The 18,315-nt window shown below is 41.2% G+C and overlaps 1 protein-coding gene across 1 annotated transcript in view; it reads left to right on the top strand.

Annotated features, from left to right (window-relative positions):
- The window catches only part of cdc42se1 (CDC42 small effector 1), a 99,466-nt gene extending 82,436 nt beyond the window's left edge, over positions 1-17,030 (top strand). Inside the window, exons 4-5 of the mRNA XM_028793953.2 lie at positions 8,002-8,081; positions 11,989-17,030. Coding sequence (XP_028649786.1) covers positions 8,002-8,067 — 66 coding nt within the window. The 3' untranslated portion in view covers positions 8,068-8,081; positions 11,989-17,030. The remainder of the gene's footprint in view (positions 1-8,001; positions 8,082-11,988) is intronic.
- Positions 17,031-18,315: the final 1,285 nt, after the last annotated feature.

Genomic DNA, 18,315 nt, shown 5'->3' with positions numbered 1-18,315 from the left:
AGTTCTTTTTCTCAGCCAATGCAGACAGGTTATAATTTCTGTGTTTTTATTGAAGTGATTGCATCTGATGGCACATTTTTTCTGCATTTTGTACAATACTGTGGCTGCCCAGCAGAGTACACTAAAGGGGTCAAAGGTCACAAAAGTCAAGAGTAGTGAGCTAGAAAATTGGCCTTATTATATTAGTCCTGTTTTTTTCTTTTCCCTGAGTGAAACTCTGAACACAGTTTGAAAAACAAAAAGTTTACTCTTGGCCCCAGAAGCAATTGGCTTGTTTGATCTGTTTTACATCTATTGATTTGTCCCTACAGTAATACAGCAATACTTTTATCATATATAATGCCTTTTTATGGTGAAACCCATTACATGTCATTTTACAAGAGAGTATATATATATATATATATATATATATATATATATATATACATCCATCCATCCATTTTCCAACCCGCTGAATCCGAACACAGGGTCACGGGGGTCTGCTGGAGCCAATCCCAGCCAACACAGGGCACAAGGCAGGGAACCAATCCTGGGCAGGGTGCCAACCCACCGCAGGACACACACAAACACACCCTCACACCAAGCACACACTAGGGCCAATTTTTAGAATCGCCAATCCACCTAACCAGCATGTCTTTGGACTGTGGGAGGAAACCGGAGTGCCCGGAGGAAACCCACGCAGACACGGGGAGAACATGCAAACTCCACGCAGGGAGGGCCCGGGAAGCGAACCCGGGTCCCCAGGTCTCTCAACTGCGAGGCAGCAGCGCTACCCACTGCGCCACCGTGCCGCCCCTTATATATATATATATATATATATATATATATATATATATATATATATATATATATATATATATATATATATATATATATATATATATAGATAGATAGATAGATAGATAGATATATAGATAGATAGATAGATAGATAGATAAATAACTTTAGCCACAAGTGTGTACAGTATATGGAGTGTAACAAGGGTAAAATTAGTTTTTTTTTTATGTAAAGATATTGGGATATACCCTATTTGTTTTGCCTTCAACTCGAGTATATTCATCACATTATTTGAGTTGGAGTCGGAAGCAATTATTGGGTTACTGGAGTCGGTAAAAATGTAACTCTGACTAAATGTAAATTGCAATATAATTTGTTAAAATTTCCAGTTTCACATTTACTAATTCAAAAACAGAAATGCAGCAATTTGAACAGCATGATGTGGTAACAAGGGCTGTGGCATCCAAGTCAGAAGCAATTATTGGGTTACAGGAGTCAGAGTTGGTAAACATGTGCCGACTCTGACTAAATGTAAATTGTAATATAATGTTTTTAAATTTCCAATTTCATATATACTGGTTTGATTAAACTTTTTTTTTCTTCTAGATGTTTGATAAGTATACAGTTTATTTTTTTAATTTTGTAAGTTTAGTCTGATTGTTACTGAGTGTTTAAAAGCCAAAACAACATGGCCACAGTCTTTAAACCTGAACTATAACAAGTCAGAGTGCTAAAAACGTAGCCTGATGATTCCCGCTGGCAGCGATAAAATGGCTTGTATGTTGTGTGCTTTCAACCAGCATAGTAAATACAGGGGGAGTCAAAATTATGTTAACATTTTAATGGTGGAAACAATTTGTTCACATAACACAGTTCATATGTGCAAGATGATTTACAGGAATGTCTCAACCTGTTTGCCATGATGTTCAACAAATGTACCATATGTGGCACATAAATTGTATATAAAGAGCAGTACCATTAGTGTTAACCTAATTCTGACTCACTCTGAATATTAGTCTAATTATACAGTGAGGGGTTGGAGACGGTGGTACCATAAATTGAGGAGCTGGAGTAGAAGGTTTTATGTTCCGACTCCACAGCCCAGTCCTCTCATTCAGCAGAATCCTGCAAATCCATGGAAAGCAACATTCTCAGAGGTGTTAAGCGTAGAGTTTAAGATGGCACTGAATTTTGGCACCACAGCCATTTCTTTAATGTGTGCTTTTTTGGAATAGCAACCACTGTTGTTGATTTTGCTGACTGTACTGGTCATGCATTTGATATTTTGAGCTGCCATATTTTAGTGAGCTTGCACAAAGTGATTTTTATCGTTCATCTTCCCATGTTCTCTTTGTCAATAACTTCCACTACCCGCTGCCTAAGAAAGAAGAGCCCAGCGGTGAGTGGGCTGAAAGTGAATGGCATTTCCAATGTAGACTTTAAGACCTGCACATCAGTGAAAAGTGTGGTTATTATGAGTGCTTGGCGTGGCTGCCTCTGTCCCCTCTGCTTTTCACAAGGCAGGCTCTGCATAGCCACTGGACAAGCTGCATCTTGCCTGGATTTCTAAGAGCACTGGAAAGTGAAAACTATGCCATGTTGGCGCTTTCTCAAGCAGTAACATGTCCATTTTTCATAATTTTCACCATAGCACTCTTGCAGCAATGAGAAACTGCCACCTCAGTCACAAAGCCAGAGAAATAATTTTCTTTTTCTTTTCTTTTTCTCTTGAGCACAGCCAGTCAGGATTGTAGCAATCTCTTGTTTGTGTCTGAAGCTTATCTGCACTTCCCTAAAGCAGACAAGTCTCACTTCTCTGATAAAGAAGCCAGTTTCTCTTTTATGGTTGATGTCCTCCTTGCTTCATGTGTGACTCCGCACCATTACTCGCTTGCCTTGTGACTAACAGAAGTGACTCCAGTGCCTTGTTGTGTCTAGGGCATGCTGGGCCACCAAACACAAAAGCAGGCAGCATTGGGAACAGAAGCCTGCAGTGCAGGAGGGTCTCCGCCACCATTGTGCTGCCTTCTGCCCTGAGATCACACCCTTCTGCAACACTGTTGGAAGAAAAGCAGGAAGTCTCAATGCTAGTTGTGAAATAAACTGTTTGACTTGACAGATTTCCTCTCCTGCATTTAAATATGTGAGTCTGAAACAAAGGAAACAGAGCTGACAGCTTATGCCTTTGTTTACAAAGAGCTTCTGGCAAAATGGCGATGGTGGCCAGTTCCACAGCAAGAAGAGCTTTAAAGTTTACAGGGCAAGGTTTACCAAAGGCGGGGACATCAAAACAGGTGGAGCAATATCTGGGTGTTTAGCACATCCTGCAGGGCATGTTAATGCTTATCCTTGACATTTATGAGCACCATCTTTTTTTAATGCCAGTCTGGAGTGTCTGTACTTTTTATGCCAGTGAGGTTTCACTTGACATTTGTGATGCCAGTCTGCATTCATTTCAGCTTTATAAAACAATCCTGAGTTTCTTAACATTTGATGCCAGACTGAATTGTCTCCATTTTCTGTCAGTCTAGCTCGGAGTGGTGGCTCTGAGGCTGGGGATCTGCACTGGCAATCGGAAGGTTGCCGGGTCAAATCCCGTAAATGCCAAAAGTGACTCTGCTCTGTTGGGCCCTTGAGCAAGGCCCTTAACCTGCAATTGCTCTGTCCTGAGTACGACGTTAATCTGCATCCAGCACAGCAGGTAGGCCCTCCAACTTGCAGGGAAAAACCTGGGGTTTGGTGGCAGAATTGGCATTCCAGCCACCATTAAAAAAAAAAAAAAACCTCACACTGGTTCCATTCCATCTGAACTAGTGTGGTGCTGAGGTGTCACCCGTTGCATGGCAGCACTTGGGTCCTAATCTGGGATCCTGGGTTGATTTATCATGTGGTGGGTGCAGCAATGTGCTGTATCAGCACATGCTCCTAACCTCCTCCTCCTAGCTCCTTATGTTTTTGATACCATTTTAAATTTTTTGACTTTCTTGTCAGTCCGACATCTCTTCCAATGTATGATGCCCATCTGAACTCTTTCTGTCATTATGGCTGCTAGACTCTCCCATTGATTTGAAGACCGTTGGGAGTTCATGTCATGGTTTTTAGGCCTGTGTTGTCACTGATATACATGATGCCAACCTGAACTTTTTAATGCCAGTCTGGTCTCTCTTAGTCTTGCTGTCTGATACCCGTCTAAATTCTCTTTACTTCTACTTTTAGCCTTTCTTCTCTTTAACCTTTATGATGGCAGCCTAAACTCTCTTCACTGTCTAATCTCTCTTAACCTATTTTTCTGTCTGTCTGGCCACTCTTAACATTTGTGATGCCATTCTTGAGTTCTTTTCCCTTTGAAGTGTTACGCTAGCCACGTGTAATATTGGCAACACCAGTCTGTCTCAGTAAATATGTTGGCATATGTATTCTTCTCAATTTTTGTACCTTGACAAATACAAATTGTAACTTGCATCATTTGCGTAATGCCAACCTGGCCTTTCTTGAAGTTAGTGAAGCCATGTCAGAATTTGCCATATTTATTATGTTGCTCTGGAATGTTATGTGTATTTTTGTTTTGTTTTTGCTGGTCTCAAATCATTAGGTGTTTAAGTCAATCGTTTGCCAGTCTGGTCTTTATTGGCAGATATGATGCCACCTTGAATTCATGGCAGTTTTTTTTTTTTTTTTTTTTTTTTTTAATAACCTTGAACTGGTGCTAGTGGTGCCAGTGTCTCCTGTTGTATTGTTCATGTTATATTTGTGATACAGGGCTAATCTTGCAATAATAGAAATTTTAGTTTGCCTCTGCTGTTTCAAGGATGGACTCTTGCTCCGCTAGTTGCATGTGAGAATTGCCAAGAGGTAAATGGTATATCGTCGTAAAGTAAACTGTGTTGGCTGGCGTGAAGATGAGCAGTGCAGGATGGGTCGCTGCTGTACATGTCCCCGGGGGCTGCAAGTCCTACCTTGATTCACTGGGGCATTCATTTAAAAAAAAAAAAAAAAAACTGCGATAATGAGTTAACAGTTCCTATTGCAAATGGCAGGCTTGAAAGCACCTATTAGAAGGAGGGATACTTTTGTGAATCTGAAGTAAGAAAAGAAAATGAACTAGGAAGACCCTCTAACACACAGGTGTCGAACTCCAGTCCTCGAGGGCCGCAGTGGCTGCAGGGTTTCATTCTAACCATCTTCTTCATTAGTGAGCCGTTTTTACTGCTAATTAACTTCTTTTGCTTTAGTTTTAATTAACTTGACTCAGGCCCCTTAATTGTCTCTTTTTCCTTAATTAGTAGCCAAACAATAATGAGACATCAAACAAGCCACCATATGACCAGCTCACCTTTGCCCATCACACAATATCTGAAAATAAATAAAGGTGAAGGTCTCAGTAAGGTTGATCTCTCAGGTCATCGAAATATGTTGTTGGTGTTCTTAGAAAAAAAACGAAAAATCAACATTTGGAAATGTCTGCTGTGGCAGAATGAGAGCAGCAACAAGCCATTGAATTAAATAACGGGCTTAATTAACAGCAAGGATCGGCTTCTCGTTAAAAGACCGTTTGGAGTGAAATTGGTTGGAGTTTGAAATCCCAGTTTAGCTGGTCATCTGTTGGCTCGTTTCACATCTCATTTCTGTTTGGCTGCCATTTAATGAAGAAACAAATCAATTCAGAAGACTAAATCCTTAAAAACAGGACTATTGAAATGAAGGGAAAATGAGTTAATTAGCATTGAAAACTACTCACTGATTAGGAAAAGGGTTAGAATGAAAACCTGTAGCCACTGCGGCCCTCCAGGCCTGGAGTTCGACACCCCTGCTCTAACACTACAACGATGACAGTACAGAAACCCGTGGGGGAGGCAACACCATCTTCAGAGACTGGAAGAGCCACCACGTTGTGATGGTAAAGTGGCTCTGTGTACAGAGAGGAGCACGACAAGAGGGTCTTCAGAGAGACAGTAGGGAAAGCCTGGTCCAGTTGTTAGCTGTAACAGTATGCCACTCATTTTAATTGTCATTATCAAGTCAAACCACAGAAGCATCCAAAATTATATTGTCCTGCAGGTCACGGTGAAGTCCTCCTGCAGCTCTGATCTGTTGTCATTTTATCTTACGGTAAAGAAAGTTCAGCTAGTGCAGAATTTAAACTTGGAAGCATATTTATGAAGACAGTGTTTTCTTATAGGATTATTTAAGCTTTTGAGGCAGCTAAGGCCCCTTCTGTGATGATGCGGGTTTGCTCCACGCTCCCATCTTGCTTTTGGGAGCCCTTTGAACCCGACACCGTTGGTAATCTCACCAATGAGCTTGGCAGTTAGGCACAACAGTGAAACAAGGGGATGGTGTAAAAGTGCCAAGTGCTTTTATTTTAAAAATAACAAAACAGTGTCCAAATAAATCATGCAGTGCATCAATTACTTAAATAAATAATCCAATAAAAACAGAGGTGAAAAGTGGAGGTTAAAATCCAATAGAAAACATCTTTAAAAAAAAAAAAAAAAGAGGTTAAAACAATGGCTGGAAGCAGTCTCTTTAAAAACACAAAGCCCGGTGCCTTCTATTACTGGTGACTCCCCCGTTTCTCCCATCCAGGCTATGCACCAGGGGAGTCACCCTACATGCAGCTGACCTTCTTTGCTCTACTGGTCTAGTGGCCTTCTGATCCCTGGCTCTGGTTCTGCTCACCTAGACCGAGACTTGGGCTCCCCAGCGACCAGGACACTCACACTGCAGCTTCTATTCCAAATCTCCAACTCCCGCTGCCTTCGCTGCGGCGAGCCAACATTCTCCCGGTCACTCCTGCTTCAAACAATTGCTCAGCAGGAGCGACCACTACCGCCGGCCCTCGGGTGCCGGCCAAACACCCCACTCTGGCTCGCCTCTCCCAGCTGCTTGTTATCAGTGCGACCCTGCGCTCGCTCATTCACCTTCTCTCCTGCACCTGCTTTCTCCCTCCTGCTTCCTGCCATCTTCTCCTGCTTAACCTCCGTCCATCTTTTCTTTCTTTATCCTCCCCTACTAGCTGCCTCGCGCTTCTGTATATCACTGGGACGTGGATCAGCTGTGGCAATCAGCAGCTCCCGGGAACAATTACGGATGCGGACGACTCCTCACCTGTGCACTTAAGTGATAACCACCCGCATCACAAATTCCCCAGGAACCGCTCGGCCACACACCACCACGCCCCCTCGCTAAGCCGCAAGTGCGGTGATTATTTATTTTAAAAGTGGCCTTTTTGACGTGAGCTGTGGACCCGCTACACCACACCTTCATCAGACAAGGTGTCCTTAGCTGCCTCGAAAGCTTCTATTTAGTTAGCCAATAAAAGGTGTCATTTCACCCTACTTTCTCCTGTATCAATGTACGGGTAACACGGTACAACACTCTACTGGTAAGGATTATTTAACACAGTTTATTTTTTTTACTAAGTATACTGATAAGGTATGTGTTACTAAACAAAACAAGGCAATAAATAATTGCAGTAAATATGTAACGAAGCACTTGAATTTTGCATTATGTGACCTGTAAGGACAAGTGAATTTGAAACAAATAGCCACATGCTAATTTTCAATGTTATTGTCGCTCTAGTGGTCACAGGAATGAGGAGGGGATTTAGTAAAACAGTAAGACTGCACATTGAGCAGAGCAACGAGAATTGTTCCCTGGGGTGGCGTATTATTGCCAAGCAGTGTAATTGTAGCGTTGAACTTTTCAAAACTTGGACTAAATATCTTTAGAAGATTAAGTTAGAGTTATTAGGCCATAAAGAAAGCCTCATAAAAATTGGGTCAGGCATTCCATAGGAATGCAGATTATTCACGCTAACTGGCTAGTGAAGGTTAGAGTAAACTTCTGTCACAGAGCACAATGTGAACGTAAAGCGGCCTTTATGACTGTCTTGCCCTTTCCCTTGATTTGAGCCCAGTTCTTTGTGTCTGTGACCATTTTATGTGTCTCCCTCAGATTCAGATTCTAAACACGCTATTTTTTTGTCCTCCTCAGCTGTCTTCCATCCAGCTGGGATTTAACCTCAAGCAAATAGTTTCACACCCAGGCGCATTTGCCCTGGCTACGCAGCCTCCACAACTGTGCATCACTAGCCAGAGAGAGCGACTTCAGGCAAAGCGCCATTCTGTTTTGAAGCTGTGCTTTGTTTTGTGTGCAGGCGGGGGGATCATAATGTCCTGTCGGATCTCATGTGTGCTCATTCAGTTCTTTTTCTGCTTACAGGCTGGTCCAGTCCAACAGATGAGCTCAAAAGGTCCCAATGCCAATGGCCGAAACAGCTTGTTATAGCTGCTATCTGCAGAGTAAGTCACAATTCACTGAAATCTTTTAAAGATGTTTAAATGAAAAAAACACAAGTTACATTTAGCTTAAAGTGAAGCCTTTTTTTGCTGTAAGTAGCCTTTCTACCTGGCTTTGCCTGAAAAAGTGATAAAATGTACATTAGATGCGTTAACTAAATAATAAGCAGATCTGACACATACAACCTCTACATCGAGACAGAAAAACGTGTAGTTTTTTTTAATATTATTATTATTTGGCATGTAGTTCTTCTGCACTTATTAAGCCCTTGCAACATTTTACTCTGAAATTTAAGATTTAGAGAAATAGAAGTAATTTTGCAACAAAGAACCATTCATAAAACAGTAGTAATTTATCTCAATAGTTCTATAATAATATGAAATATCATAGAGTGTGTAGAGTGTACCAAATGAGGGACGAGTGGCCCACGCAGCCTCCTCCAGTCCCACCGTCCAAAAGGCTTCTGGTACTCCAATTCAGGCACGGATCACATCACAGATACAGTAGGTTATTTATTATTATCATTGAGCAGTAAACCTAAACATTTCATTGATTGTCAACATGCTTAAATATCAAAATTCTCAATAATTATTGTGGTCAACCTAAATGCTTGAAATTGTAATTGTGCTGTCACACAATTGTTTGTAATTCTTGGCAAAGAAAAATCACATGATGATATCACATTGTGTTCTGGAGACACTGAAGGTAAAAGACGCAAAGGTCCAGCAAAAATAGTAACTTTAGTCAGGTGGTCTCTGTTTTTATTTTTTTTATAGATATTTATACACCTGATTATACACTTTTTTTTTTTTTTTTTTTTTTTTTTTTTTTTTTAGCCTGTACTGGAAAAAACTCCAAAGTTTTGTAGAAATAGGTACACTGTTTTGGGAGATGTTTAAACACACAGACAGAAATTCAATTTTGTATGTATAAGAATTAAGAATAAGATATAAGATAGATAAGCTTGAAATAAAGTGCCATTCCTTCAGTTTCAGTAAAGCACACTTGATCTGTTGCTGCCTTCTAGCAGATATGTAGTTTGATTAATTTACCATTACTGTATTTCAGCTGATAACTGCAACTTTGAGTTATGAGTGGTCTCTGTGTTTACTTTACTAGATACTTGCATGTAGAAAATCTCAAAATTTAGTAGCTGGTATTGAAAGTTAGACTACACCTAAAATAACTACAAATGTTTGTAAAAAATAGTCATAGTGTTTTTTGCATGACACTCTAACCAACAGAAAAATTCATATATATATTGTGAACTTTAGCCCGGATACAGACAGGCACAGAATGTCCCAAAACACACACGTTTATTGATGTTTTGCACCACCACAATGTACACAGTGCACAAACCCCACAAACGTTCCGTCCTTATCTCTTTTTCTTGTCCTTCTGCCATCTCTACTCCTCTCTCGCAAACTCTGTCCTCTTCCACCCGACTCCAGCTCCCCGACTGGAGTGAGGCGGCCTCTTTTAATACCACACCCAGAACTTCTCCAGGTGCTCTTCAATCAAGTTCTGGCAGCACTTCCGGGTGTGGCACAAGTGCTGCATGGGAATCTGGCTCCTCCGGAACTGTCCAGGTGGCCTCGATGTAAACCAGGCGGGGCTGCCCTCTTGTGTCCTGGGGGAGGTACTGCTATGATATGTCCACTTCCCCGGTCCTCTCCTCAAAAGGGCGTCCCGACTGGTCAAGGTCCCCAGCCGTCTATCACACTATAGGTAGATAGAGATATAGATGGATAGAAGAGATATATAGATATAGATAGATCATGCTATTTGATTAACACGGTACTGGTCTTTCATATTGAGCTTTATGAATAAAATAATTATAAAAAAATATAAATAGATTAAAATATTCTGCATATGAATATTATACTGCATAAGCAAACTAAACAACTGCAATCTTAACGTATGAGAATATTATTGTTGTGAACTTAAGTAATATGTTATGAAAAGAGGGCTGTAAATATAAAGAGATCCTAATATGGCTCACCTTTTGAATGCCCAAGCATCCGCGGTGCTGTTTGGACATGGCTCTCAGTGCCCGCCACTGCTGCCTGGTACATCTATGGTTTTGTCAAATCACTTCCCCTTTTAAATTACTGACCCTCGTTAAAAAATAATAAAAACACAATAATATGAAACATTAATGGCAAATCCATTGATCACTAAGTGAGGTCAGTTACTTAGTCAGTCCTCCCCCAAGCGATGCTGTGCTGGCTAAATCCAAGCTACGTTGTCCTCTCCATTCCTGTCCTATCTGCTGTCAGGGAAACCTCAACCGTTTAACAGATCCCATGGAGCTTTCCTGCTGAGTAAAACGCAGTGTGTGTAGGCCTTTCTCTGAGAGGAGTAAGTCGTCCGTCCTCTGTGAGCATACTAAATCAGCCAGAGTGTAAGTGTGTCATATATACACATACAGAGAAGAACCCAAGATCTTTGGATGACACATATATAATATAAAAGTACACAGTCTGCGTCTTTAGATTGTGTGTATGGAGCTGTATTTGTGTCTACACTACATACTACGCACGTACTTTAATTTCAGGCTGCAGCGCCACTGGCTATAAAAGACTTGCAGTCAAGCACCTTGAAAACCGCTGGATTTATTACAAACAATTGTTCATACAGAGCCAGTTAACAAACCTGTCTCGATCCCCACACATTTTTGCAGCGAGGTAAGCCTTTGCTGTGTAGCACATACCTTGTGGATTTCCAGCTGAGCTACACGCAGACATGAATCACGTTTACCCTTATAGGGTTGTTTATACCCTGCACAAGCCTGGGTAGATGTAGTCAGCCTTTGATCAGACAATCTCTTTTGAAAGTCAGAATTTGTCAGAAGAATTGAGTCGAGCCCCTGGACAATCACGGGGGGGCTTCACTGTGAGGGATTTAATATTCTCTTACTTTCCGGTCACCGCTGGGGACAGGTCATTTTCACTGCGGTTAGACACCACACCATCTGCCTGGCTTTGATCAAATTCCTATGTGCTTCAAATATAACTGGGTGACTTGTTCTGGGCCTTTACCCATTTTGTTTTGTTCTGTTACTTACCCCCCATGATGGCAAAGAAGAATTTTGAATGACATGTTTGCATGGAGAATGGAGATGACGAAGTGGTGTCTAATGGTGGACATAAGCAAACAATACCAAAACACCCACCCATTTAACAATATTTTAGTAAAAATGCCTTTGCTTAGGACATCTTGACATGTGGATTATGCGACACAAGTAACGCAAAATTTTTTTGCATGTACTTTTTGATATTGTTTGCTCTTGTCCACGTATAGTACACCTTCAGCATTATGTGAAACTTTATGAAAACATGAAATCATTATTTTTTTCTTGGCCATCAATATAAACAACATGTGGTGAGTAACCTATTGAAAAAAATCACTTTTGGGTTGAGTACTTTATTCCTTTAATTTTGTCATTTTTGCTACTAAATTGATGGTTGACTCCATTCAGCAAAAGAAAACCTTGCGATTTCTGCTTGTGGGACTGCATGACCCTTGAAAGGGGGTCCAGTCTCGCTAGTTTCACTGTCTCGTCTAATGTGGCGATCAAGTTTCTGCTGTTCCTGGATAAGCTCAAAACTATTGTTCCAGGACAGTCTTTCACCTTCAAGAATAATTCCACATCTTGTACCCTAAAGTACAACAATGCACAATTTGACATCTTTAAAATAACAGCTTAAATAAAATCTGCTACAGACAGTGGATTTTTTTTCTTTGTGCATGTCCTTTTTTGTGTTTTTTCTTCATCATATGTGGAGTTGTACTTGCCTGTCTGTCCCGAAAGCCAACCACATGAGGTCCACCCTAGTGTGTCCTGATATGAGAGCCACATGCTATTTCTGCCACTAATGCCTCCTGTGTCTGCTCTTTTTTCCCCAGAGGGAGAACACCACTTCTGAGGATCCACTTGAGTCCTACTCTGTGCACAGCACTTACTGTACCATTCGGATTGGATAAACAGCAGCTTTCTGTTTGGGGGAAACCAAAAAAGGCAACCTTCAGATCATCTAACTTCAGCTGAAAAAGTCATTGAGAAAACAAGATGAAAATTCTTCTGTCATGGGTGGAAGACATTGTTTATTTTTGTAAAAGCTTCACTTCCTCTTAGCTGTCCACTCAGAGACCCCAGATGAGAGGTTTCCTTACAGGTCAGATGTTTTTTAAAGTTACAATGGATGTCACAACCTGCCTGTTCCCTGGTTATATATGCACGACCTCTCAGAGACGTGAACTGCAGAATTTAAGGATCCACCACCATTAACTGCTCGGGTGCCAAAAAAAGGATGCTGTCAAGGAATGTGCAGGTTTTGGAAATTTAAGAGATGAGAAATTGTCACTTACTGTAGCTGTTTTTTTTTTTTTTTTTGAATTAGTATTTTCTGTTTCCTCTTTTGAGTTTTAAAACCGTAATATACACTGGTAGAATCGATTGCCAGAAGGTTTCTGCTGCTCGGCACCTTTATTCTCCGGCAGAAGTACACACTGGACTGCACTTGTTGGAACCAAAGCCGCATGGCAACTGATCACTGGATTGCTCACATGTTGTTGTGTTCATCCTGCTGACTACATCTACTGCAATTTTTTTTTTATTATTTTATTATTGCAGCAATCAGGGATTATCACAGCAGAATTGCGAGTGCTGATGCCGTTCTTATTCAGATTGTTGCAGCTTAAAGAAGATTTCACTTTAGAAGTTTTTGGGGGGCAAAAGGGTTGCCTTTTATTTTTATATATATATATATATATATAATATATATATATATATATATATATATATATATATATATATAAATCTTTGTGTTTTTTTTTGGAAGGGGGAATTGTTTGCATTTTGCTTTTTAATCACAATATTTTTCAGTCACGGCATTCAGTAAAAGAGCAAATCCACAACTTTGATGTAATTTTGATTAGCAGTCCAAAGATTATTAAAGCAAATCAATGTCAGACCAAAAGCAATGTGTTTACGCTTTACAGATGTGAAAGTGCGGAGGCACAAAGGCCTAAAAGCTTAAGTGGGGCACTTGGGATAAACGGGAAGGCGGTAGGGATAAGCACATTTTTTATTTTTGTTTATTGTTTTTCATTTTCGTGAGAAAAAAAGTAGAATTACTGAATAGGCTTGCCTGAGAAATATTAAGGCTTTCACTCCTGGTCAGAAGCTGCTGCTAATAACCTTTTAGATGCATTTCCCTAGAATTGTTCAATTCTTTTAAAAGCAAAATTTGACTTTTACTTCAATTTCCGGTTGTGTTTTTTTTTTCAGGATTCCTTAATAAGATATCAGAATGAATCAGGTCCTGAAAATCCAATCCTGACTCAAGACATATCTTGACAGACAGACGCCAACTCACACAGCCAGCCACGTGTCCACTGTATCTGAATGACGTATTAAAGGGTCTCCTCATTGAAGCTGCCAGCAGTGCCCAGACCCCTTAACTAAGAAAATTGTGCAGACTTGAAAATTCATTTCTTTTTTTCGTGCTCTTGTCTGTTGTCAAAAGAGAAGTGAGAACATCTCTGCACACATTAGTTGTTGACATGAATGTCTCTTTCCTAATTTTCTCGTTTCTACTTCTTGATATTTTGACTGTGTTTTACAGTCCACTCACACCATTCACACCACTCCATGCGAGCTTGCTCCATGTCCAAGGCATTGCAGACAGGAGACCACCTCATATTTTAAATGCTGAGCATTGTAGCCTACTGAGGCTCTCAAGGCTTGCTTTTCAATTCCAGAATATCCATTTGTCCATTAGTTGAGCACCGTTTCTTCCGGATTTTGGGTCGCTGTAGTCCATCCCAGCAGCACTGCTGCAAAACATCAACCAACTGTTACCAGACAGGAAACACTCGCCCACTCCACTCAAGCCCACCCATTCTGTGCCAGTTTAGAGTCACCGCCAACGTGTGTACATCTTTGGGATGTGGAAGTTAAATCGGGTTGCGTTTGTGGTATCCTTGCGGATGACTGTATGAGAATAAAACTGATGCTTCTGCAACTTTAAGGCACTACTGGGCACTACTTGCTTCACCGAAACCTGTTTTTGGTCTTGAAGTCTGGGAGCTCCGGAGACGCTGTGACGACCGTTAAAAGTAAACAAGTGATGAACTCCCATCAAAACACCCCCGTAGGCCTCTGCAGTTAAATGAGGGGCAAATGTGAGGGGGAAACGAACCAAGGGTGTCATTTAAATAAAAGAAGGCCAACTTGTGATCATCTTTGATTTGGTGATATTTTTGAGAAGCAGTTTGTCCAAAACTGGCCAACTTCATTTCCTACCAAGCATTATTCCTTTCCCCTTGGTCACTTACTGTACTAGTTGATCAAACTATAAATCCATCGAGACAGTTACTGAGACGTTAGCAGGTAAGTGTGCTTTAACAGGTTTAAATTCTGCCTACTGGCGTGACCCAGGGATTTTGTGAAGCAGTTCATTATACCTGTCTGGCAACAATATATGGCAGGCTCAAAAACTGGACATCCACCCAGGCCGCACTTGAGTAGTGACAAGTCCTACAAAAGCCACATAAAGTCGCCTCTTTGATGAAACAGAATATGCATTTCCTGACCATCATTGATGCTGTGGGGTCATATGAAATGTAACGGGCAGGGTGATATTTAGCATTTCACTCCATAGGAGTGGCTTGTTTTAGGCAGGCGCTCTCTACATTTAGATTGTCTTCCCGTTTTAATTTGTTGCTGGGGAGCAGCTGTTGTGACAACACCATTTAGTTCCTTTATGTTACTTCTCTGTACTTTGTAGAAATGTCTCTTTTTAAACGTGTTACTGTAGCGAGTTTAGAATATTACAACAATTTTGACGAGCATAGGCCATTCTGCCTAATAAAGCTCGCCATTCCTATTCACCTAATTTTTCTGACATAACGTTGAGTTTTGAAAGTTCCTAAAGTTCCACTCCCTACGCTATCATGCTACTTGGTAATCCATCTGTGTCCCCTTGTTTCTGTTGAAGAACTAAATTTAAAGAAAGAAGTGGCATCCACTGCACTAATCCTGCTATTTGTACAAAGCCAGAAAGTACTGAAACTGTTAAAGCTCACTTGCATGCCAACGCGTCTATAAACGTCTCAACAGATTTATAATTTGATCGGCTAGTACAGTAAGTGACCTAGGGGAGCCGGCCTCGGACTAGAAGCTCGGGTGCAGCTTTGAGGTAATCGGTTAGAAAACAAGCAGATCAAGCCTAAGAACAACACTCCACACACATCACGTACGGCCTTCTGCCTGGGTGGGAACTGCCGATTACAGAATCCAGTTCTTATCAGCGTTCAGCAAGTTACAGATACCATGTTGGAAATCGGAATGAAATGATATTAAGCAAACTTCCCACAATATTGTAATGGTATGGGGTTTGGACCTCATAATGCCAACATTCCTCACCTGCTAGTGTTCCGTTGGACCTTTTAAGTTGTGTTTGTCTGATACAGAACACCAGGGCTCTCACTCCCAGAGGGCCATTTTCAGGTCCCCAATTAAAATAACACAGTCATCCTTTTAACATTTCATTTGCTCTCAGTTGTTTATCATCGCATCTTGAACATCAACACAGATTTCACATGAAACCAACATCAAACTACACACCTAGCTCATACCTCATTATGCTTGCTTTTGAGAAACAATCTGAAGGATATTAACTGTAAAACTGGATTAATAAATGAGACAGTTGGTCATTAGCTGGGGCTGACTCCAGCAGAGCACCTCATGGTTTCCGATCGTCAGTGGAAGACTTAGCGTTTTACGAAATTCATTCATCAGTGTTGATCATTCATTCAGTTATCACCTGAGTATCCATGCTGGCCGTAGCCACGTGTGTCTTTACTGTGTGCTGTTTAATTTCAAACCCACACATGCATGCAGCTGGCAAACGTTCAGGATCTTCAGAACATAACTTAGTCCATTTTTTTTAAAAACTGTATTCTGCAAACAGCTGGTCTGTCTACACTGAACACATCCAAAAGTGGGAATAGCTGGCCTATTCCTGATGTATAATGACTTAAATGGGGGTGGGATTGCAACTCACACGGCCGTTGCCTTTATGCCCCCATAGATTCTTGGCTGTGAACATTCGGCCTGCACTTCTGAAGAAGGCCGAGGCTGTTTGGCTCGTCACAGTCCCCTCTTTGAATGATAGTTGTCTTCGTTTTGTTCGGTGGTTTCATGTCATCGATCTTCCCAAATCATCTTCCTCACGTTCAGGGAAGTCCAGTTGGACTGAGAACTGAGAGCCCTCTTCTTCTTTGACATCATGGCCTTAATGAGTCAATTTAGTATTAACACATTTGGTTTTTTTTATGTCTGGTTTCTTCTGTAATCATTTTTCAGATTTTTTTAAGCCTAATATATATATATGTCTGCTTAATTTCATGTCCAGTTATTTTTGTAACTAGGTTTCACAGACCAGATAAAACACAAGTAAGAATGAGAGCACCGTGCTGTCGATCACAAAGTCCAACAACAGTTTGCAGTTTGCTTTAGAAACAAAGCAAACAAACCTTCCAGTTGGCCTGTCATGACACCAGTTCTGGGCACTGGTGGTGACCATTGGGTCGTGGATGGGCTAAGCGTGCAGACCTAAGTTTGCTGTCAGAACCACAAAAAGACAAACAAAACCAAAAAAAGAGAGAGCTGCATGTGCTTAGGTGCCCGTGTCCGTGAGTGGCTATGCTCGTGTGACGCTGACTGGCAAAGCACCACCTTAGCAGCTTCCACCTGCTTTCCAACAAGGGGTTCAAAGTATCGCTCAAGTTCAGCACAAAAGGAAACCTGCACTTTATCAAGGATGCAACTTTGCCTGTTTCTTTGTCTTTTTTTTTTGTTTTTTTTTTTTGGAAAGCTTTAAAATCTTTTATTTATCAAAATTTGTAAACATTTTTGCTAAATAAATGCTGAATGTAAAATATGCCTGTTGCTGTGTCTTCATTGTGTAGCAGGGCCACCTAAGGGCTTTTTGTTTCTATGTAAGTATGTCCTGTTAAATGTGAATGACAACACTGGGTGCCCTGATTTCTGCTTGTAAATTGGGGTCGGTGTCTTTAAACAGGTTTGCACTGGTGCGGAGGGGCTTGTGAGATTTGTAGTTTGTGGTTTGTATGCTCTGTACCAGTAAAACCGGAAGAGAAGGATGTGGCGGGACTTTTCGAGTGGACCATTTTCTAATCAACATCATCCGCAGCAGCTCCTAAACATTTTCAGTTACTGGACATTCGTAGTGGAGGAGGATGGTGCTCGGCCACCAGACATAAGGATGGCGGTGGGTTCTTTTCCTCCCACTCCAGTCCTCCAATGCTGTTGGATAAGAGGTGCGTGTCCGAAGACTATTCTTCTGGACTCCAGTGGTAGGACAGAATTTCACTATCCGTATTCCGGGAAGCAGTTTATTGCATAGGAGCGTTCCGCACTTTTTTCCATCATATAACCCTAGTTTCCATTTCCAGAATCGCCCCCATCATTCCCAGGATTGTAATCATCATCATGTGGGAGTTTTGTTTGTGGGGGTGTTTAGTATTTTTTGTATTTGTAAATAGTTACTCTAGCAAATAATGATCATTTTATATATTTGTGTTTGGTGTATTTAATCTTGAGGGTTTTTTTCCTGGGTGGTGTTAATATTCGGGTGGCAGGGTGGAAATTCAGTAGGGCTTAGGTGTTGGCCTGATTTTATCCGTCCTACATTTTAAAAGCGTAGCGGCTTCCTTGCTACACAAATCTGGTAACACCCTCCACACAAGCTATAAGATGGGGGGTGGGCTCAAAATTATCAAAGGACTATGGGGGCTTTGCCCCTAAGGGGGGGCGTGCTACGCACCAGCCACTTCACTCTCAGCCACTCATGTTGTAAGGGGTGGGGGTCTTGCTGCCGAGCTGCATGTTTCTGCTTGTCATTTTAAAGCCTGGACAGCGGCTGTCCTTCTGTCTCGCTGCCTTGTCTCGCGGGACGTCAAAGTGTCTTCCAAGAAGATCACGTCTCAACCCAAGATTTTTTTTTATTATAATAGATAAGTTTGGTATCTTTCTTCACAAACGTGCTATATATGCATTTGCAGAACAAAATTGTATTTTAAAGTTGATCGCTTTCTTCTGCTTCTTCTTTCGGCTGCTCCCGTTAGATTTCGCCACAACGGATCATCTTCTTCCATATCTTTCTGTCCTCTGTATCTTGCTCTCTTACACCCATCACCTGCATG

The sequence above is a fragment of the Erpetoichthys calabaricus genome, chromosome 2 (assembly GCF_900747795.2).
Source record: "Erpetoichthys calabaricus chromosome 2, fErpCal1.3, whole genome shotgun sequence".
Lineage (NCBI taxonomy): Eukaryota > Metazoa > Chordata > Cladistia > Polypteriformes > Polypteridae > Erpetoichthys > Erpetoichthys calabaricus.
Note: the sequence above shows the minus strand (reverse complement) of the source record. Positions and strands in the feature narration are given on the sequence as shown.